The 23,179-nt window shown below is 47.2% G+C and overlaps 1 protein-coding gene across 1 annotated transcript in view; it reads left to right on the top strand.

The window, feature by feature from the left end:
• Positions 1-21,678, top strand: part of Inpp5k (inositol polyphosphate-5-phosphatase K) — a 25,634-nt gene extending 3,956 nt beyond the window's left edge. Inside the window, exons 4-12 of the mRNA XM_008828774.3 lie at positions 4,431-4,547; positions 4,878-5,053; positions 5,630-5,741; positions 6,558-6,667; positions 18,423-18,609; positions 19,417-19,554; positions 19,983-20,066; positions 20,194-20,298; positions 20,469-21,678. Of these exons, the coding sequence (XP_008826996.1) occupies positions 4,431-4,547; positions 4,878-5,053; positions 5,630-5,741; positions 6,558-6,667; positions 18,423-18,609; positions 19,417-19,554; positions 19,983-20,066; positions 20,194-20,298; positions 20,469-20,528 (1,089 nt within the window). The 3' untranslated portion in view covers positions 20,529-21,678. The remainder of the gene's footprint in view (positions 1-4,430; positions 4,548-4,877; positions 5,054-5,629; positions 5,742-6,557; positions 6,668-18,422; positions 18,610-19,416; positions 19,555-19,982; positions 20,067-20,193; positions 20,299-20,468) is intronic.
• Positions 21,679-23,179: the final 1,501 nt, after the last annotated feature.

Below are 23,179 nucleotides of genomic sequence, written 5' to 3'. Positions count from 1 at the left end.
AGAGATCCACCTACCTCTGCCTCCCAAGTGCTGGGAATAAAGGCGTGCGCCACCACACCCAGCTTTTATTTTTTATTTATTTATTTATTTATTTATTTTGTCTTTTTGAAGCAAGGTCTCCCTGTAGCCCCAGCTGTCTTGGAGCTCACTATGTAGACCAGGCTGGCCTTGAACTCACAGAGATCCACCTGCCTCTGCCTCCTCTGCTGGGATTAAAGGCGTGCACCACCACGCCTGGTGAATTTTTTTTTGAACCCAAGAAAATCAGAAATTACATAGTCTCTGAGATCTGAATCCAAATCTTTCAAACTTCTGAACTTATGTTCTAATCTGTTGTATTTTATTTCTATACTAGTGTGTACTGATTGACAAGTATCCCAAGGCTGACCTGCTGATGTCACAAGATATCTTTTGATCATTGAAGACATGAATTTCCAATTCTGAGGGGCCCAGAACTTAGGAGAGAGCAAGTTATATAGCATAGAAAGTAGTTCTTAATCTGAGGGATCATTACAATTTGAGAAGTCCTTAGAGTTTAGGAGAACAGGAAGGCTTTAGGTCACTGGATCTTATTTCTGGCCTGAATCCTCATGGATGAATATGCTCCCATTCAAAGCACTTAGCTCACAACTTCTTGGAAATATGAGAATTCTCTGTTTGCTTTTTTTTTTTTTTTTTTTTTTTTCCTGAGACAGGGTCTCCTTGTAGCTCCAGCTGGCCTGGAACTCACAGAGATCCACCTGCCTCTGCTTCCCCAGTGCTGGGATTAAAGGTGTGTGCTACCTTGTCTGGGTCTCTGTTTCCTTTTTAGGTTGAATGTTATTCTTCATAATTAATTCTGCTAACTAGGAGTCCTGGTACAAGAGCTGTGTGGCCTTTTGAGGGAGAGGAGGAATACAAGGATTAATCCTTCTGAGGCTAGATAATGCCACCTCCAGGGCTCTTGGTTCCCTGCACCAAATTCAAAAGCCTCTTCTAGGAGATTTGGAGCTGACTCCTCATGGAGCACAGAACCATCTCGCTCTTAGTACCTACACCCTCCCAGGGCTTCAGGCCTCCTTGCACCTTGACTATTGGCAAGAGATTGGTAGGCTGTAGTGGAGCCAAGGAAGTTAGCTTGGACAGCAGATCCCTATTTACAGCCTTGGCAGGGAGAGCCTGTCCAATTTCCAGTCACCTTCAACAGTCTCTTTATCTTCTCCTACTTCATTTCTTCCAACTAGAGCTTTCCCCAAAAGGCTCTTGCTTTTCCTCACAGCCCCACCCTTTCTCCCAGTCTCACTGTGTTCTGTTCTCACCTCTTTCTCTCTGCCCCTACTTCCTGCTACTCTTTCACAAAGTGGACTGGTCTTTCTGGTGAAGTCTTAGTAGCCCAAACCTGCTCTCTGGGTTGGGATTAAATGCAAATCTATTGCTGAATCTTATCAATTCCCTGGCTCCTGTTCTGACCCTGGGAGTGTGCCCCTCATGTATACTTGTAAATGGGAAACATGGAGACTAGAGATGAAGCTCAGTGGCAGAGCACTTGTATTAGGCCCTACATTAATTCCCATTCCAAAAACAAACAAACAAACAAAAAAACAAAGATGACAGGGTGGAGGATAAGTTGGAGTATACATTTGTAGCAACTTCAGGCTAACTTGGGTTCCAGTGCCTCCCTTGGTCAGTCCTGAATTGGGGTTCCCCCTACTTTGACACCTCTGCTGTGCTAGGGCTACTCCTGGCCTGTGGAATCAGGTTTCATAATTCCTGGAAGGCCCCAGTGCAGCTCCCCACCCGGAGATTTCCTCCTTGGCTTTTGTACCTCATGCTCCGGAAACAGCTACTCAAGTGGTAGGTGTAGACAGCCCAATCCTGAGAGAGAGGGTCACTTGCTGTGGGCATTCCCACCCCACCCCTGCAGCCACTGCTACTGATAGGCATTTTGGCAATCTGAGAGCAGTCTGGCTAGTTCCTTAGCCTCCCTGAATGTCAGTGCTACATCAGCAAGCCAGGGACTATGATCCTCAGCCAGCTGGGGAAAGGCTTACAAGAGACACAAAGCCTTTTTATAGGTGCTAGCTGTTTTCCTAGCCTTGAAGCCTGCATCTCAGTACCCACTCCCATCCCCTTGTGCAGTGCCTTCATGAACATTGAGCTACACAGTCTAAGTTATTTTGTGGCTATTTTTCAAATGGGTCTCATGAGACTGGCCTTAAACTGCTGATCCTCCTGCCTCCAACTCCCGAGTGCTAGGATTATAGTCAAGTCCCACCATGCTTAGCTTTTATAGGTTTTTTTGGGTGTTTGGTTGGTTGGTTGGTTTTTTGGGGTTTTTTTTTTTTTTTTGAGACAGGGTCTCCCTGTAGCCCCAGCTGTCCTGGAACTCACTGTGTAGACCAGGCTGGCCTCAAACTCACAAAGATCCGCCCTGCCTCTGCCTCCCAAGTGCTGGGATTAAAGGCGTCCATCACCACACCTGGCCTTTTTTGGACTTTTTTGAGAAAAGGTCTCTCTCTAGCCCAAGCTGGCCTGGAACTTGCAATGTAGACCAGGCTGGCCTGGAACTCACAGAGATCCACCTGCCTCTGTCTCCTGAGTGCTGGGATTAAAGGCATGTGCCACCACACCCAGCTGGTTTTTTTTCTTTCTGTTTTTAATATTTTAATATTTATTTTGTTATGTGTATGAGTGTATTGCCTGTATGTGTGTAAGTGCACCCATGTCGTGCAATGCCCTCGGAAGTCAGAAGAAGGCATCATATTCCCCTGGAACTGGAGTTACAGATGGTTGTTAGCCACCATGCTGGGAATCGAATCCAAGTCCTCTGCAAGAGCAGTCAATGCTGTTAACCCCTGAGCCATCTCTCCAGCCCCCCAGCTGGTTTTTTAAAATAACCTTTTCATGGTACTTTTTCAGTAGACTAGAACATGTATAGAGACTTATGAAGATGCTTGCCCAGCATGCATAGAACCCTGAGTTTGGTCCTCAGCATTGATTTTAAAAAAGGGGGTGTATGTGTGCAGAAAGTAAATGTAGAGTCAGTGAATTCTTACATACATACTCATACCTATGTTGACATCAGCCAAGTCAGGGCAAGATTCAGAACATTTTCAGCACCCTAGACACCTCTCTCATGTTCCTCCCCTGCATTTATGTTTAAGAGTCCTTGAGGCAAACCTGGGTATTGGGACATGCTTTAATCCCAGAACTTGGGAGACAAAGGCAGGTGAATCTCTGTGAAATCAAGGTCAGCCTGGTCTACATAGCCAGCTTCAGGCCATCTGGGGCTACAGGAAGATCCTGTCCCCCCGCCAAAAAAAATCCTTGAGGCAAACTGGGTATGGGGGCGCACACGTATATAGTACTCAGAAGGCTAAGGCAGGAGGATTGCAAATTCAAGGTGAACCTGTGATAGCTAGCAAGACTGTTTCAAAAAATTAAGTGGGAACTGGAAAGATGGCTCAGTAGATAAGAGTGCTATTGCAAAAGCATGAGGACCTGAGTTCATATCCCAGCACCCACATAAAAAGCCAGGCATGGTCATGTGCACCACGTGTACCCAGCACTATGGGGGAAAGGAGACGAGAGGATTGATGGGACTTGCCATCAGCCTAGATCCAAGTTCAGTGGGAGACCCTGTTCCAAAGGAATAAGGTAGAAAATGATAGAGCAGGACACGTGATGAGACTCTGTGCTGTACACTCCCACACAGATGCACACTTGCATACACACAAGTGTCCTCATGTTATCTATGGCGTAGTATTCCTGCTTCATCCATGAGAAGATAGGCCAGAGACAGGAGAGTACACAAAGGATCTTAGGACAGAGCCATGTGTGGCAGAAGCACCTAGGTATGCATAGGGCTGGGACTGAAGAGTCAATGCCTTTCTGGTAGCAAGGTACCCTGGAAGCCTCTTCCCTCTCCTGTATCCCCAGGGCCTTAAGCAGAAACAGGAACTGGAGCTCCCATAATGCACCTTTTGACATTAAAAGAAAAAGTAGAAAATGAAACTCAGACTCACATTGGGATCTATAGACCCTTGGGCAGAGCATTCCATGTGGTTTAGGACTCTCTTAAGATTCCCTAGTCCTGGGCTGGGCAAGGTGGTGCATACCTTTAGCAGCACTCAGATTCCTGAGATTGAGGCCAGCCTAGTCTACATAGTGAGTTCCAGGCCAGTGGGGGCAATAAGGAGACCCTGTTTAAAAGACACAAAACAGTGCTGGGTATGGTGACACATGCCTTTAATCCCAGCACTCAGGAGGCAGAGGCAGGCAGATCTCTGAGTTTAAGGCCAGCCTGGTCTACATAGTGAGTTCCAGGTCAGCTGGGGCTATAGGGAGACCCTGTCTCAAAAAGATCAAAAGAGATTCCCTAGTCCTGGGCTTTCAGTAAGAATGCAATTGGCCTGTGCAGTTTAGTGAATGACCTTTGCCCTCTCTTGCAGATTTCCCATGTGCGTATGCAGGGGCTCCTCTTACTGGTCTTTGCCAAGTATCAACATTTGCCCTTCATCCAGATTCTCTCTACAAAATCCACCCCCACTGGCCTCTACGGGTACTGGGTAAGGACTGAGCTCTTGTCTGAGGCATGAGCTGAGAAGGGCTGAAAGTTTTAGTGCTAGGCAAAAGAAAGAGGAAATGAACTGAGTCTGAGTACTCTGTGCAGCTGCGTGTTCCTTCTTCCCCCTTACCCCAGCAGGGCCTAAATACCCTTCAGACCTTAGCTTGGGTGGATTGGGCTTTCCACATGGAGAGATTGACTGGGAAGCTGGGTGTCTGTCACTGGGAAGTCCTGGGGGAGGTGAGACTGTCTCCCCTTGGGCCTAGAATGGGAAAAGAGGGATGTGTGTACAAGCAATATCTTCCACACTTCTACCTACCGATCCCACCAGGGGAACAAAGGAGGAGTCAACATCTGCCTGAAACTTTATGGCTACTATGTCAGCATCATCAACTGCCACCTGCCTCCCCACATGTACAACAATGATCAGCGACTGGAGCACTTTGACCGAATTCTGGAGAGTCAGACTTTTGAGGGATGTGATATCCCCAACATCCTGGACCATGAGTGAGCCTGGAGCTGCAAACTGTCACCCCCACCCTTCCCCACGCCAACCCAGGCTAGCATCGACTGCTCAGTCTCTGCTCCCAGCCAGTCAGTAGTGTTCCATCTCCTGCTCTCTCCCAACCCCTCTCCTGATTCTGCCTGCTGTCTGTCCCACCCAGCTTTGCTTGCCTGAGGTCTCCCTTCCTCTGCCCCCTCTGGCCCTCCTAGAAACCCTAAACACTTGTAAACATCCCCGGTCAAGACCTTTGTGGTTCTTTAGTTCACCATGAGGGCTGTTTCTCAGCCTGCCCAGGTGTCCAGTTGGGGGTGGAGTATAGAAGGGAGAGGTAAAGCCTGCTCTGCATTTGCCATATGCCCTCTGGCCGGGTCCTTTAGCTTGAATCATGGTATCAGAGCCAAGAACAGTTCTGTTGGACCCATGCATGTCCTTGCCTTCACCTGATGCTCTCCTAGAGTCTGGCTTCTCCCCTGCCCCCCTTGGCTTTCTACTTCCCAGTAGCCCTTGGGCTGAGCAGGCCTACTCCCCTTTACTGACCTCATCAAAAATCCTCAGGCTGCCCTCCTTTTTTTCTGAAGCCTCATTCTATGGTTCGGAGACATGAACTTTCGGATCGAGGATTTGGGGTTGCTGTTTGTTCAGAAATGCATAACAAGGCAGTACTACCATGAGCTGTGGGAGAAGGATCAGGTATCAAGTGAGCAGAGGGTTTGTGTGTGTGTGTGGGTGTGTGTGTGTGTGTGTGTGTGTGTGTGTGGTGTCGGGGAGGGAGGGAGGTCTGAGCCTATTCTGGACATCTTTGTGAAATGTGCAGAGAGCAGTGCTTAAATTGTTTGGGATCTGTTCTTTTCCTGTGGCTGGAGAGAGGATTCCAGTCAAGCTATCAGTTTTTGATTTTCACCTGGAGGATCCATTGGTATGCTCAAGACTAGGGAACCAGGCTGGGCATGACTGCTCACACCTGCAAACTCAGCACTCAGGAGGCTAAGGCAAGAGAATTGTGATTTCTATGCCACTTGGCCTACATAATGAGTTCCAGCCAAACGTGGGCTACTGTTTAAGATCCTCCCCCCATCCCCGCCCCATACACAAAAAGCAAGGAGATGGGAGAGCCAGATGCGCTTTGGCCAGCCATGGCACTACTCCACACTTCATCCCACTTGTAGCCCTGTTGTCTCTCCTGTCCCCAGCCTGGTTTATCTCTTCGAAGATAATATGCCACTCTCTGGAGGAATATGCCACTCTCTGGAGGCCCTGGCTGCCTCAGATTTCCCTCTGACACTAATCTGCTAGGGACCCCTGGAGAGTTGGAACTCAAAGCCTGCTTTCCATAGCTGAAGGACAGACAGGAAAATGGCAGGCAGTCACCTCCCCTGTTCCCTGAAGTCACATTTTTTCAGAAGATGTGGGACTGCTAGACAGCCATTGCAGCAGAGAAAAAAGGAGGGTGGTGCTGAGCCATTAGGTTGGGACTGTGGGAAGACAGGACTGTGTCTTTATCTACAGCTCAACATTGCCAAGAGACATGACCCACTGCTCCAGGAGTTCCAGGAAGGCCCACTGCTCTTCCCACCCACCTACAAGTTTGATAGGCACTCCAACAACTATGATACCAGGTGAGGAGGAAATGGGTTCCTAGGAGACTGGAGGTCCAGCTATGCCAGACCTAGTGATGGGGAGGTGGGGGTTGTGTACATCAGAATAGAAGTGTCTGGGAAGCAGAGGAAGATCCAACCATCACCTCTCAGGAGTGGCATCTCCTGTCCCTCACCTGAGACACTAACTGTGTGAGCTTCCCAAATTAATCTGAGAGCAGGAGGAAAACCAGTGTTATCAAGAATGGAGTATGCTCATGGGAGGTTGTTGGAGAGGGTGTAGACCAGGGCTGAGGCATGACTTAGAGAAGGTACCAGTGCAGTCTGGGAACCTTTGCTTCTATTTCCCAGGTTCTTCTAGTCCTCAAACAGGGGTGTAGAAAGTTTACCTAAGCCAGTTACAGTAAGTTCCCTTGTACCAAACTGTTGAGTGAGTCAAATACTATGAGAAGATGAAAAACAGTAGAAAACCAGATGTGGTTTTGCACACTTGTCCTCAAACTTGCAAGGTGGAGTTCAAGGCCAGCTTGGGCTACTTGAGACCTGCCTCAAAATAAAAAGGGAGCTGGAGATCTGGCTCAGTGGCTAAGAGCACTGGCTGCTCCTACAGAGGACCTGGGTTTGGTTCCCAGCACCCACATGGCAGCTAACTGTCTGTAAATCCAGTTCCAGGGCATCTGACGCCCTCTTCTAGCCTCCACAGGCACTGCATGCATGCAGTATACTTACCTGCAGCAAAACACAAACATAAAAATATTTTTTAAAGAAGAGAAAGGAAGAGAAAGGAAAAACAAAACGATGAAACTCAGGGAGCTAGAGACACATGGCTCAGTGGTTAAGAGCACAGAGGACATGGGTTCAGTTCCCAACATGCACTGGCAGCTAACAACTGTCTGTAACTCCAGTTCCAGGGGATCTGATGCCCTCTTCTGACCCCCACTGGCATTGCACAACATAGGTGCACTTACATTCATGTAGGCAATACACTCAAAAATAATAAATAAAATGTTTTTTAAAAAATGAAGCTCCCTGGGTGTGGTGGCGCATGCCTTTAATCCCAGCACTTGGGAGGCAAAGGCAGGTGAATCTCTGTGAGTTCAAGGCCAGCCTGGTCTACCTAGTGAGTTCCAGGACAGCTGGGACTATAGGGAGAACCTGTCTCAAAAAAAACCAAAAAAAAGAAGCTCATAGAGAACAATACAGCAGTAGTGCATAGGAGGCTGCCTATCATGGAGCTTCCCATCATGAACTGCATGACCTTGGACAAGTGGTTTAGCCTTAATGTCCTCATCCATAAAATGGGGATAATTATACATACCTCATGGAATTGAGGGTTGGCTGACACCTTCATATGCTTAGCCCAGGGCCTGGTACCCAGTAGGCAAGGGTGATAACTATGATTGTTTAGATCAATATCTTTAGGTGGGAGTCTTACTAAAGAACTTTCCAAGAAGCTGAGAAAGGGCTAGGTAACCCCTAAATCCTAAAATAGAAGGGCAAAAGCAGTTCTGGCAACAGGCTCCTGACCCAGTTTAGGGCACAGATTACCTTAGGAGAGAGGGAGATACCAGCAGGGCAGCCCAGACCCATAGGAATAAATGAGTGAATAGGTATCTCCACAGCAGGTCATAGCAAAAGGTAGGACTATAGGCTTTGTTTATGGAAGTAGTTTGGCAGAGCTTCACTGTCCTAAGGAGAGGGGGAGCCATTTCAGGGCTGTGGAGCAAGAAGGGTACTCTATACAAGAAAAAGCAATGGACTCTGGAGACAGAGAGCAGCCTGGCAACAGAGTGAGCTGGAAAGGACGGAAGAGGACAGCTCTGGCTGTCTAAGTGGGGTCACAGTTGCAGGGAGACTGCCAGGCTCCATAGCCATCCATTGGACTTGAGGAGTAAAGTCCAGTGTGGAAGTCCTCAAGAATTAACTAGGGCCTTGAAGGCTATATGACCTCACTTGTGAATTGGAGTTATATAACTCAGCGGCAATCCTTAGCAAGTAGGATATAATTTCGCAAGAGTACAGTAGGGAAACTACCAGAAAACTGGAATTTTTTTTTTAAATAGTCTTTTTGAGACAGGGTCTCCCTCTAGCCCCAGCTTGCCTGGAACTCACTATGTAGAATAGGCTGGCCTTGAGCTCACAGAGATCCATCTACCTCTGCCTCTCAAGTGCTGGGCCTAAAGGCCACCCACCCCACTGAAACTGGAAGACTTTGTAAGCGGTTGGGTCTGGGCTAGAGTCTCACAGGGTAGATAGGCTCACAGTGGTACAGGCTGTTGAGTGACTTACCTAGTGTGAGCTGGACTTCAGTCTGATTCTCTGGACTCTGTGATGCTCTTTCTCTAGCTTATGGTGCCTCAAAACTCACAGCTTAGGCCTGAATACATAGCTCTGTGGCATAATGCTTGCCTAGCATGTATAAGGCCCTGGATTCCATCTCCATAACCACCCCCCATATACATATAATTCATAGCCAGTCTTGTCAGCAAGAGCATAAAAGAGGGAAGCATCAGGATAGAAAACACTAAGGAGCAGGTAGATGCTTATTTCCACATAATCATTCATTGTGACTAACATGGGCCTCTTTCCATGTGCCAGACACTGTGCACAAGAGATGGCTCAACGGTTAAGAATACTGACTGTGGGCTGGAGAGATGACTCAGTGGTTAAGAGCATTGACTGCTCTTGGAGAGGATCTGGGTTCAATTCCCAGCACCCACATGGTGGCTTGGAACCATCCTTAACTCCAGTTCCAGGGGAATCCGAAGCCCTCTTCTGACCTCTGCGGCATTGCACATCAAGGGTGCACTCATACATGCAGGCAATGCACTCAGATACATAAAATAAAATAATAAAATATTTTAAAGAATACTGACTGCCCTTGCAGAGGACCCAGGTTTGATTCCCAGCACCCACATAGTAGCTAACAACTATCTATAACTCCAGTTTCAGGGGATCCAATGCCCTCTTCTTCTTATTTTGATTTATTTATTTATTTATTTATTTATTTATTTATTTTTTAGTCTTTTTGAGATGGGGTCTCCATGTAGCCTCAGCTGGTCTGGGACTCACATTATACACCAAGCTAGACTTGAACTCACAGAGATCCGCCTGCCTCTGCTTTCCGGGTGCTAGGATTAAAGGTGCACACCACCACACCTGGCCCAACGCCTTCTTCTGACCTCCACTGGTATTGCACCACATGGGTGCACTTACATGCAGGCAATACACTCATATACATAAAATAAAAAATAATAGAATATTTTAAATACTTCTTTCTGGGGCCAGAGGCAGCTCTCAGTTCTTGTGGTAAACAGGGTTGAGCCCACTTGGGGAACACAGACATCCCAGGTCAGACATCATTTGTCCTAGGATATCCCCAAGCTTACTGAGTTCCCCTCTCCTGCCCTGGGCTGTCACTAAGCCTTGCACACACCATGTAACCCCAGGGGCTGGGAGATGGCTCGGTTGGTGAAGTGCCTGCTGTGTAAGCATGAAGACTTCAGTTCTGATTTGCAGCACCTGCCTAAAAATATGTGTTTGTAGCCAGGAGTGGTGGTGGATTCCTTTAATCCCAGCACTCAGCACTAGGGAGGCAGAGGCAGGTGAATTTTTGTGAGTTTGAAGCCAGTCTAGTCTACATAGTGAGTTCCAGGCCAGCTGGGACTACAGGAAGACCCTATCACAAAACAAAACAAAAAAAGTATGCCTGTAACCCAGGGCTAGCAAAGCAGAAACAGGCAGGTCTCTGGAGCTCATTGTTCAGCCAGCCTAGGCAATTGGTGATCTCTAAGTTCAGTGAGAGACCCTGCCTTAAAACACAAGGTGGAGAGCAAAGGAAAGAGACATTAGTGCCAACCTCTGACTTCAGCACACATGCATAAACCCATATGAACACCTTCATGTAGCCCCCCTTCCTGTCTCTCTGTCTCTGCCTCTCTCTCTCTCTCTCTCTCTCACACACACACACACACACACACACAAACATTAATAAAATAAATTGTAATCCCAGCACTTGAGAGGCAAGGCATAAGGCTCATGTGTTCTAGACAAGCTTGGGCTATATAATGGGACCCTATCTTAAAAACTCAGAGTTATAGCTCAGTGGTAGAGCCTATATGTTCAAGGCACTAGGTTTAATACCCAGCACTGCAAAACAAATCTGTAGTAAGCCTGTCTTGCTGTACTATCAATAACCAGGGCAGAGACCAGATCTGATTTATGTTCCGTGGTATGAAGACAGTGCTTAGCCAGTTTGAATCAGGAGCCTGATGTATTCAAGCCAGACTAGCAAAGGGATCTACCCATGGCAGGGAGAGCCAAATAATCACAATTGACATGGTCAGGAGTTAGCCAGCAGGTTTCCAGAACTCAAAGAAGTGCCAAAGGAAACTTGCAGCTGAAGCCAGGAAGGGTCAAGGAGAGATGGGTTTTTTTTGTTGGTTGTTTGTCTTTCTGTTTTTTGCAGTGTAAGGGATTGAACCCAGGGCCTCACATACACTAGGCAAGTATTCTGCATCTAAGCTATACCCCAGTCCCTAGGAGAGTACACTAACTAAGGCAGCAGTGCTGGCATAAAGAGGAGGCCCAGGCACTCCAGCCCGTTAGCAGCAGTGATGAGTGGCACCTTGAGAGGGATGAGACCCTGGCCTGTATAGCTCTCCTAAGTGACTAAGGGTAATTAATGCGTCTGTCTAGTTATACAGAGTGACTGTGGATGATTTATGTACATAGCATGGAATGCAGCTTTCACCAGACATGCAGTGTCCCTGAGCCAAGATGTAATGGGAAACAGCTCCATTACAGTGGGGGGGGGGGCAGGTAAAAGGGCCGAGGGCAGGGCGGGAAATCCTGTTAGAGTCAGGGATTGTACCAGATTTTGTTATGGTCACCATTATGGATGCAGGCTGCCTCTCCATGGGCAATAAGTGGAGGATATCAAAATCAAAGCTAGTCAAGACTTGTGTCACAGACACATTAAGTACATGACCAGTTAACCATTCTCTAGAGTTCTGTGAGAGACTTAAAAACTGTCTCTAGGGAGCTGAAGTGTAAAGTGCTCTTGTGCTCAGAAACTGAGCATAGACTAGCATGTGCCATGACTACTCTAGGATCAGTATATTGAATCCATATTTCAGAATCTTTAGAGAATCCTGCAGAGATACTTGGCTTTAGTTTTTCGAAAGTAAAGGCATATTCATTTGTCTGAGAAACAGTTATGTTCAGACCATTCAACTAGAAAGCCTTAGTGAAGATCCACTTTGGTGATGCACACTGTAGGACACTTCTTGCTGCTGTGAAGGGATTCAGCCAGGCAGTCAGGGGAGACCGTGGAACACAATGAAGGCATGTGAACTGTAGTCAGTGGACCTGGGCAAGCATTCTGCTTCCACCAGGAATAAGTAGCCCCTCTCAGCTTCAGTGTTCTAATGTTGACATAGAAAAATGTGACCTGGGGCTGGAGAGATGGCTCAGCGGTTAAGAGCTCTGACTGCTCTTGCAGAGGACCCGGGTTTGATTCCCAGCACCCACAATGGCAGCTACGAACCATCCTTAACTCCAGTTCCAGGGGAATCCGAAGCCCTCTTCTGACCTCCACAGCATTGCATGACACAGGTGCACTCACATACATGTAGGCAATACGCTCATACACATAAACGAAAAATTAAAAAAAAAGAAAAAGCAAAAAGAAAAGAAAAAGAAAAAATGTGACCTATAAGACAGGGGCTTAAAAAGATCGAAACAGTCCATGAGCCAGCTGTGCTTAGTACTCAAATGACTCACTTTTTAATTGTGAGAAATGTACATCTGGGGAAATATATGCAATATTTGATCATATTTATTTTTCCATTTGTTTCCTGTCTTATCAAGAAAACTCAAGGTATTTGGGGTGTACCTCAGTGATAGTTATCTGCCATGCCCTGAGTTCTGTCCAAGCACTGCAAAGATAATCTCGTTGACCCTGTTTTGTGGTTGTTTATCTATTTCTTTACTTGCCTGTCATAGTAAGTAGAAAAGATGAACAGTGCAAGTGCTCAGGTGAAGGAAAAGGTGGGAAGTCCTAAGGAGGAAGGAGATGGGCTGTGGTTGGGACTCCAGAGGATCTTAACATGACCACAGGCTTGGGCCCTTAGCCACCTCAGAAAGTTAGGGAGATTCCTTAATGAAGCTCTTTCCAAAATGTATGCATTGCTGGGTACCTCATGTCCACAGTGACCAAGGAAAAGTTGACTAGATGGTTTTGTAGTGTTTGTAGGGGTTGGAATGCTACATTCCAGTATCCCTGAACATTCTTCAGAAGACTGAAAGTCTGGAAACAACCCAAGGAGCTGACAAGCAAGTGGTAGTTTAGCCAGAGATTCCACTTCTTGGCCACTCCCTTGATATACCTTAGTTTCTTTAATCCTCAGGATTGGTCTTTGAAGTAAATACTGTTATCACCCCATCTTACAGTTCAAAAAAACTGAGCTTTAGAAAGGTGAAGTCACTGGCCCAAGGGCATATAGCCCTGAATTACTGGACAGAACCTTCCCCCAGCTGGCCCCTGATTCCAGAGTCTGAGTTCACCATGATATCATCCTCATTAGCTAAAGATATATTGCTGCTTAAGTAACAGTGCACTGGAAATGTTTATTAATAATAGTAATTGGAGGAGACAATGTTTCAAAGTGATTATAAACATACAAGACTATACATTAAGATTGGAGGAATTTTTAGCTGGTGGTTGTTTTTAATCTTTTTATTATATTTTTTATTTATTCATTGTGAATGTATATGTGCATGTGTACATGCATGTACCCCAGCACATGTGGAGATCAAAGAACAACTTTCAGAGTCTTTTCTTCTAGTCTGTGGGTCCTGGAGATCAAACTTATTTTTAGAGTTAGTGGTAAGTGCCTTTACCAACCTGAGCCATCTTGACAGCCCTGGTTTTATTTTTTTGAGATTGGGTCTCATGTAGTCCAGGCTAACCTCAAACTCAACTTTATAGATGAGCCTGACATTGAACTCCTGATCTTCCTGCCTCCACATTCCAAGTTATGAACCAACAAGGCCCAGCATGTTTGTTTGTTTGTTTTTAATTTTTTTTTATGTGTATGCGTGTATTGCCTACAGGTAAGTAAGTGCACTGGTGTCGTGCAATACCCACAGAGGACAGAAGAGGCTGTCAGATCCTCTGGAACTGGAGTTACAGACAGTTGTTAGCTGCCATGTAGGTGCTGGGATTTGAACCTGGGTCTTCTGCAAGAACAATCAGTGTTCTTAACTGCTGAGCCATCCCTCCAGCCCTGCATGTTTGTATTTTTTTTTTAACTTTTTAAAAAAACTTTATTATTTTTATTTTATGTGTATGTGTGTATTGCCTGCATGTAGGTAAGTGCACCCGTGTTGTGCAATGCCCAAGGAATTCAGAAGAGGCTGTCAGATCCCCTGGGACTGGAGTTACGGACAGTTGTTAGCTGCCATGTGGGTGCTGGGATTCGAACCTGGGTCTTCTGCAAGAACAACCAGTGTTTTTAACTGCTGAGTCATCTCTACAGCCCCATGTTTGTATTTTTAAGTCAGCGTCTTACCATATAACCCATGCTGATCTTGAATGTCAGCAAGAAATCATCTTGTTTCTGCCTGTCTCACAAACCAAATACTGGGAATACAGGTATGTGCCACCATGCCCCATCTCTGGGCAAATTTAAAAAAAAATTTTTTTTGGTCTTTTTGAGACAGGGTTTCCCTGTAGCCCCAGCTGGCCTGGAACTTGCTATGTAGACCAGGATGGCCTCAAACTCATAAGAGATCTGCCTGCCTCTGCTGTACACTACCACACCTGGCTCTGGGTGAATATTTTTGAGGAGAAAGGTTCAGTGTGTGGTTTTGTAGTTGGGCAGTTAATGAATCACTATGTACCAGAGTCTGTACCAATGCTGGGTCGCACAGAAGCTCCAAAAGCCAGTCCCTGACTCCAGAGAGTCCACAGGCTAACTGATGGTGTGAGTGGGCAGCAAAGTTACAGTGTGGTATATTGTGAAAGTACTGATATTAAATGCTTTGAAGGCAGAAAGATGATGTCAGGGAGGTTTTACGGCAAAGGCAGTGCTGAGGCTGGACCTCTCCCTAGTGAAGAAGGGCATTCCAGGCAGCAAAGAGACTTGAAAGAATTGGCACTGTAGAATGAGTGCACACATGGTGAGGATGAGGTTGGGTGGGAATCAGATTCCTGAATCTCTTGAAGCACTACTTGAGGACTTGTGCTTTACTCTGGAGACAGTAAAGACCTCTTTAAAGATTTTATTTTACAGATTGGGCATGGTGGCATACACTTTTAATCCCAGCATTTGGGAGGCAGAGGTAGGCAAATCTCTGAGTTCTAGGCCAGCCAGAGCTACACTGTGAAACCCTGTCTCAAAAACAAAATGGAAGAAAAACCAAACAAGATTTTATTATTTATTTTTTTATTTTATTTTTTGGTCATTTTGAAGCAGGGTCTCCCTGTAGCCCCAGCTGTCCTGGAACTCACTATGTAGACCAGGCTGGCCTTGAACTCACAGAGATCTGCCTGCCTCTGCCTCCCAAGTGCTGGGACTACAGGTGTGCTCCACCACGCCCGGCTGATTTTATTTATTTTTAGTTGTTATTATTGTGAACATGGGCATTCATGCACACATCACCATGCACATATGAAGATCAACCACTTTTACCCAATATACCTTGCTAGCCTCTCTAAAGATTTTTAAGTAGGGTATTATCTGATGAAGTTTACTACTATGGGGTTCATTCAAGAAAAGGGATCCCCTGCTGAAGGAGAAGATCTCAAATAGCAGCTCTCCTCCCTTCAGCCCCATCCCAGAATTCTGGCCCCATTTGGAGGATGAAGCTCAGTGAATGGCCCGATAACAGCTAGTGGAGCTGGACAGGGTCAGAGGCTTGCCTTTGAGTGACTCCAGTTACCTAGAGGAGGAAGGAGTTTTGTCTCCAAGGGCTGAAGGGCTGGCTGGCCTCTCAAGCCATCCGAACTGTTAAGTGAAAAGGAGGTAGGAGGTCTCTCAGATGATTTTTTTTTTCTTTTGATTTTTTTTTGAGGTAGTATGTATATGCATGTGCACATGTATACATGTGTCTGTGTGATGCCCTCACTCATGCTGTGCATGTGTCTTTGGAGGCCAGATACTGACATCAATATCTTCCTCCATTACTCTCTACCTTTCTCCCCCTAGCTTCTGGGAATCGAATTTAGGACCTCACACATACTAGGTAAGCAGTCTACCACTGATGTGTATTCCTAGCCATTTCACCTTGTTTTTTCCGATGAAGTCATTCACTGAACCTGGAGCTCACTGTTCAGGCTAGGTTAGGTGGCCAGCAAGCCCCCCAGGAGCTGCCTGTCTCCATTCCCCAGCACTGGGGTTACAGATACTCTAGCCAAGGCTGGCCTGGCCCAGACTGACCTCAAACTTCAAATGATTTTTTTTTTTTTTTTTTTTTCTTTTTTGGGGAGGGCTTCTCTTTAGCCCTAGCTGGCCTGGAACTCACTCTGTAGACCAGGCTGGCCTTGAACTCACAAAGATCCCCTTGCCTCTGCCTCTTGAGTGCTGGGATTAAAGGCGTGTGCCAACATGCCCAGCTCAAGTGCTCTTTTTGCCTTAGCCACATGCCTGCTGGGATTAGAGATATGAACCACCATACCTGCTCTTTGAGTTGACTTGGGGCAGATGTGCTTGGTATGAGTATGTGGCGTACAGATGTCAATGTCTGCAGTCTTCTTCAGTTCTCAATTTTTTTTATTATTTTTTTATTTTTTATTTTATGTGTATGAGTGTATTGCCTGCATGTATGTGAGTGCACCCGGGTTGTGCAATGCCTTGGAGGTCATATTCCCCTGGAACTGGAGTTAAGGACGGTTCTTAGCTGCCATGTGGGTGCTGGGAATCGAACCCAGGTCCTCTGCAAGAGTCCTCTGCATGAGCAGTCAGTGCTCTTAAACACTGAGCTATCTCTCCAGCCCTCTCAATTTTCTTTTTCCTTTAAAAATAATTTTCTTTTGAGACAGGGTCTCACTATGAAGGCCTTGCTGGCCTGTAATTTGCTGTGTAAACCAGGCTTACCTTGAACTCACAGAGATCTACCTACCTGCCTCTGCCTCCTAAATGCTAGGTTTAAAGGCATGTACCACCATGCCTAGCCTTAGAAATGATTTTGTTTGTTTGTTTGTTTGATTTTGTTTGGTCTTTTTGAGACACGGTCTCCTTGTAGCCCAGTTGTCCTGGAACTCACTATGTAGACCAGGTTGGCCTTGAACTCACAGAGATTCACCTGCCTTTGCCTCCCAAGTGCTGGGATCAAAGGCATGTGCCACCATGCCCTGCCCCACCTTATTTTTTGAAACAAGGTCTCTCACCCCAACTGAAGTTATATCAATTCAGCTAGACTGGATGGCCAGTGAGCTCTAGGGATCTGCCTATTTTTACCCTCCTCAGCACTAGGGTTACAGATATTCACACTGCTGTACCCAACTTTTACATGCCTGCTAGGAATTTGAACTCAGGTCCTCATGCTTGCATGGCAAATACTTTACCAACTGAGCTATCTTCCCACCCCCCTCATTTGATTCTTGAAAACAAAGAATCACAATGGAAACACAATCCTATAATCCCAGCACTGGGGAGGTAAAGGCAGGAAGATGGGAAGTTCAAGTTCATCCTCAGCTAAATAGTTAAATGACCAAGTTCTACAGAGAGCTCATTTTGTGCCGAGTCCTGTGCTAGATAGATAGGGGCTTCAGCTCATCTGGCCATTTTAGCAACCTTGTGAGGTAACACCTGTTCTCAGCTCCATTCTGCAGAGGAAGAAGCTGGGGCCTGAGAGGGTTAGCTTGGTGGTAAAGAGCACATGCTCTGTTGTCACATTGCTTGCTTGGCCTTGAGTCCTACCTCTACCATTTAGTAAGCCATGTGTCTTTGAAAGTCTCCTTCTAAGACTCAGTTTCCCCACTGTGAAGGCTGAGTGACAGCTGTACTAATTATAGGCCTGTGGTAAGCATTCCCCAAGTTCTGTTTCCCTCTCCTAAGGTCATAGAGGGAAGCCAGATTCAAGTCTGAGGTCTCTGCAATTCAAAACCCAAACCTAAGCTTCTTTTCTGCTATTTTTTTTTTTTAAGAAGAGTTTTGACATCCAGTGTTTCTGAGTCAATTTAATTCATAAAAATAAGGGCTTAGGGGGCCGGAGAGATGGCTCAGCAGTTAAGAACACTGACTGCTCTTACAGAGGGCCCCATTCAATTCCCAGTACCTATGAACCATCCTTAACTCCAGGTCCAGGGGAATCTGAAGCCCTCTTCTGACCTCCGAGGCATTGCATGACACGGATGCACTCACATACATGCAGGCAATACACATACACATAAAATAAAAATAACATATATATATTTTTTTTTAATGAGGGCTTGTGCCGGGCGTGGTGGCGCATGCCTTTGATCCCAGCACTCTGGAGGCAGAGGCAGGCAGATCTCTGTGAGTTCAAGGCCAGCCTGGTCTACATAGTGAGTTCCAGGACAGCTGGGCTACAGGGAGACCCTGTCTCAAAAAAGAGGGCCTAAGTAGGTCTTTGGTTAATCCTGACAAAAGCCAGCACCTGCTGTCTGTTGGACATGATTGCCTGCTGCTGTGCTTCTTCCAGTTCTGGCCCAGAAGTCTTTGCTGGTAGACTCTGGAGCAGGCATATGGGGGCACATTCCTACTCTTATATCAACTCATTTTCTTCCCATTTCTTGCCCCAACCCCAGTGAGAAAAAACGCAAGCCAGCATGGACTGACCGCATCCTGTGGCGGTTGAAACGTCAAGCCCAGGCCAGCCCCTTTGCTTATAGTCTGCCAACCTCCTACTTCTCACTGACTCTGAAGAGCTACATCAGCCACATGATGTACAGCATCAGCGATCATAAGCCTGTCACTGGCACTTTTGACTTGGAGGTGAACTTCTGGACCGCCCACACCTGGCAAAGGACTAGCTGTGCTGGGCCATATCCCAAGCCCTCTAGGCCTAGATTATCATGTCAGCCAGTCCTCCAGGGGAGCCCTATAGGAGGATATGATTGCCTATCCTCCCAGGTCAGGTATCCCAGCTCTTCTGAGGAGCTGTTGATGGCTCTTTCTGTTAAAAACATGTTCAGGCCCTTTGTGAATAGGTTTCTATTTCCTCCTGGTATTCTTCTCCCTTGGGGTTAAAAATTTCCATGACGTTTATTACCTGCCCTGCAAAGTAGAACTTCCTTTTATTTGTTCTAAGCATATCTAGATCAAACTGCAGAGAGAGCCCCCTCCACCCTATATCTCTTGCCATCTAATGACCAAGGTAGTGTTGACCACCTTAAGCTGTGAGCTCTTCCTGCAGCCTTCACATTTGAGTTATACAACTGTGCCCCTTCCATACCTTTACTGCTGTTCTCACCAGAGCTTCTCCCTACAAAACTGAATTTGGGCCTTTGCGTCAAAAATCTTGGAAGAGAGCAGCTGTCTGACCTCTTTTCTTAAACCTCTGAGCAATTCCCTCTTCCCCTTCCATGCTCACCCTCAGCTCTGGACTTCCTGTGTTACCCATCTGGTTCTGGGCCCCATTCTCCTGGCAGGGCAAGCTTTCCCTGGGCCAAGCTTAGCAAAGATTAATGCCCACTGCTCTGGCTGCCCCTGTTACCTCCAATGCTCTAGAGGGGCACCTTAAGGAACATTGAGGGAAATGGTGCTCTAGGATTTCAGCTGACCTCCCACCCTTCTGTATAGCTGAACCCAGTGATGTCTGTCCCACTGATCACCATGATGCCTGATTGCCTGTGGACAATGGAGAATGACATGTTGATCAGCTATTCCTCCACTGCAGACTTCCTCAGCAGCCCCTGGGACTGGATTGGACTATATAAGGTGATATGGCAGACAAGGCAGGGAATCTACCATTCCCCTAGTTTCTCCATCATTGGGGCTTATAGGAGCTCAGCAGAGACCCCGAAGTGCTTACTCTTGTCTACCCCTGGGATTCTTATCTACCTGGGGCCTGGCAGGGAAGGGAAGATGTAGTATAATGGCCAGCCCCAGCAGTAAGATCAACCTCTTTTAAGGATTTTTCCATAGCTTCTATATCTTATTTTTGTGGTCTTTTTGAGACAGGGTCTCCCTGTAGCCCCAGCTGTCCTGGAACTCACTATGTAGACCAGGCTGGCCTTAAACTCACAGAGATCCGCCTGCCTCTGCCTTCCAAGGGATTAAAGGTGTGCGCCACCATGCCTGGCTATGATTTTCTATAGCTTCTATATCCTCCCCAACCACTGACTGACTGATTCCTTCTCTTACAGGTGGGGATGCGACACATTAATGACTATGTATCCTATGTCTGGGTCAGGGACAACCAGGTCTCCTGTGGTGACAGCCCAAACCAGGTACATCTCTGGCATGCAGGCCTGTCTAAACACTGGCCTTTGGGAAGGAAGAGTGTTGAATTACTTACTGCTGTACTGGGAAGGGCCTAGGGCCCTAGAATTGACCCCATTCCTGTCATTCCTCCAGGTATACATCAATGTCAGTGATATCCCTGACACTGAGAATCAGTTTCTTCTCTGTTATTATAGCAACAATCTGCACTCTATAGTGGGGATAAGTCAACCCTTCAAGGTAAGAAATACTGGTGGTAAAACAGAGGTTATTTTGGAAGACTTGAGCCCATTGTTGGTTCTTGGAGGCCACAGGCATGGGAGCCAACCTGTATCTGTTGGGCAGTAGGAGTGTTAGCAAGGTATGGAAAAGACCTATGTTTACTTCGGCCACCTGTTTCACCCCTGCAGATCCCGCTTCCCTATTTTTTGAGACACGATGAACTGTCTGAGCCTGAACCACAGATCTGAGCCCACATGGGAGTGAATGTATCCAGGGCGGAGGCTAGAGCTGGAAGCCAGCTCTGTCTCAGCACTGCCAGGAGCACTGGGGGCTTGGCCCTTGAGGAGGCAGCCAAGTATCCTCCAGCTTCCCACTTCCCAGGGGAGCTCAGCCAAACACTTTTGCTCTCTCCAGGCTGGATGAACTGGCACTTAAATACAGGTTTTGTTGCTGAGATGTGAGTGAAACCAACTATTGTGTCAATGGTGAATACCTGGGGATAGTCTAGTGCATATAGGAAGAACCAACTTTCTAACCTGCATGCTACTTCTTGATTTCCCCCTCTCCCACACACACTCCCTCTCACACTCAAGCAGCCCTGCCAGGCACATGCCCTATCTGGCACAGGCCTACATTCCTATCACGCCATCCTGGGCCTCAGGCTGCCTGGGAGGGGGAGATGTTCACATTTGTACAGGCCTCAGACTGGGTGGCACAAGCAGCACTGGGTTCCAAAAGTCTTGGTATCTCACAGTTTGTCCCCATGGGGATAAGAAGAGGGTCTGGGGTCCCTGTTTTCAGCAGAAGCAGTATGACTAACTAGATAGAACCTTCTTCCCTCCCCCCTACATGGAATCTGACCCAGGAAGTTCTAGGGCCTAAGAAGAACAAATTGTGTAGACTCAGGTTAGCTTCTGCTGGTGAACCCCTCTTATCAAGGGTTGATAGGTGGTAAAGGAGCTATTGCCCGATTTCTAGGGTGGTCCTTCCAAATTAAGCTCCTCTGCCAATACTCCTGTCATGAGTCATTGACTTGGGGCCTAGAAATGGGGGCCAGCAGAAGGAAGAGCCAGGATCAAGACATTTTGGAAGACCTGGTGCCAAGGGGGCCTCAGCTTTCTTCATGTGCAGTGTGAATATAACCTTTTCCTATTCCTGCCAACTGCCTTCTGCCAACAGTGACTCAATAGCCCTTCTCCCAGGAGAAGACACCTCAGGGAGTCTGCTCTGTGACTGTCACATCCATACTGTGACCTAAGACTGAGAGTCACTCCAGTTGCTCTGGGTTCTATATTCTATTCTTGGAACCACAGTGTTAAGAATTACCCCCCAGGCTTCTAGCTACCCTGTGCCTGTTGTTACTTTGGGGGATAATTATAAATGTGGCTTTTACACTTGTGTATGACTCCTTCATGGGGAGAGAAGAACAATTTAGGACCTGCGGACTGGATTTGCATCAGTGATCCATCCTATTCTACCTTACACACACAAGGAGTGTCAGTTATCTGTGAAATTCAAATGATAAACCTGTTGACAAGACTTGAGAGCCAGTGCAAAAAACAACAACAACAACACCAACAAAATCCCCACAAAATAAACCCTTCAAAACACCAACAACATCCCCATTCTGATTCATGAAGCCCTGGGGCTGGCTCTAGGTTCCCAGGCTTCTCCACAAACCCACCTCTCCCCTTCCTACGCTTCATGCTAAACACACCACTGCCCTGGTGTCCTGATGCAGGGCCCTTCCTGAGCTGGGAAGGGTGAGTCCAGCAGCGTGATTGAGAGGCGGAAAAAGGAAGGGGATTGCTCTCCCTCTCTGGCCCCAGTCAGGATATGGCCGCTCTGGGCCCACCCCTGACCCTCTGGGTGGAAACAGGAAATATGTGAGACTTGGTGTGTGCTGGGTCTCTGTGCCTGGCTCCATGACTGATAAGAGCCATTGTGTGACCACTGGGATGAGCTTGCCCTGGATAGATGTGCTTCCCAGAGGAAGGAAACTTTACAGGCATTTCCTGGGCGGGGGAAGCTAAGGGAGAGAAGGGAAGGGTGCCTGCCTGATCAGTGTCAGCACAGGCCCGGGGGTCCCCTGCTCCCATGCCAGCCTCTCTTTCTGGAAAAGTCTGTTTCCCCCTCCACTTCCCCATTCTCATTTCCTATAAGGAATGGCTGGAGACTGAGGAGCTCAGTCCCAGGCCAGGAAAGTGTCAGCCGTGATTTAGCAACAATAAAGATAGAAAAACAGGAACACTTGGGGGCGGGGGTACATTTGAAAATAAGCAAACAACTAGAAGTTGTACACACCCAAGGGACCCAGGAACTAAACTCCCAATGTTTGAGCTCCAGAGGTGGGGAGAGCAGAAGCCTCCCCACAGTACCCTCCTGCTGCTACTAACAACTCCTCCCCAGCATGGCCAGCCCTGGCCTCTAAAACTTAAGGAGTGGTCAAGTGGTTGGCACATCCCTGTTCTCCCAGTACTCAGGTAAAGCAGGAGGACCACTTGAGTCTAGAAATTCAAGACTAGCCTGGGCGATACAGTAAGACACTTGAAAAAATTTAGAATGGGGGTGAGGCTCACTGTCCTCAGAGGCCGCGAAGTTGCAAGGATTTGCAAGAGGGGCAGTGCTGCTTAGGCATCTTTGCTTAGGAGAAGATGTGCCCTCTGGTTATCAGGAGTGGTTATTTTCCCCTCTAGCCAATATCAGAGAGTGGGCAGGGGGAGAGGCCCTGCCAAGGAGCTGCTAGAGGAAAAGGCCTTCTACCCTTTGACCTGGAGCCCAGGGTCCCCCATGGGTGGCTGCCTTGGCTCCTCTAGTTACCTGGGACAACAGGCATTTCCTCCATCCTTCAGCCCCTCCTCTTCCTGCCCCAACCCTCTGGCCAAGAGACCTCCCAATC

This window comes from Nannospalax galili, unplaced genomic scaffold, assembly GCF_000622305.1.
Source record: "Nannospalax galili isolate Female #2095 unplaced genomic scaffold, S.galili_v1.0 scaffold212, whole genome shotgun sequence".
NCBI lineage: Eukaryota > Metazoa > Chordata > Mammalia > Rodentia > Spalacidae > Nannospalax > Nannospalax galili.
This window is presented reverse-complemented; position numbering and strand designations above follow the sequence as displayed.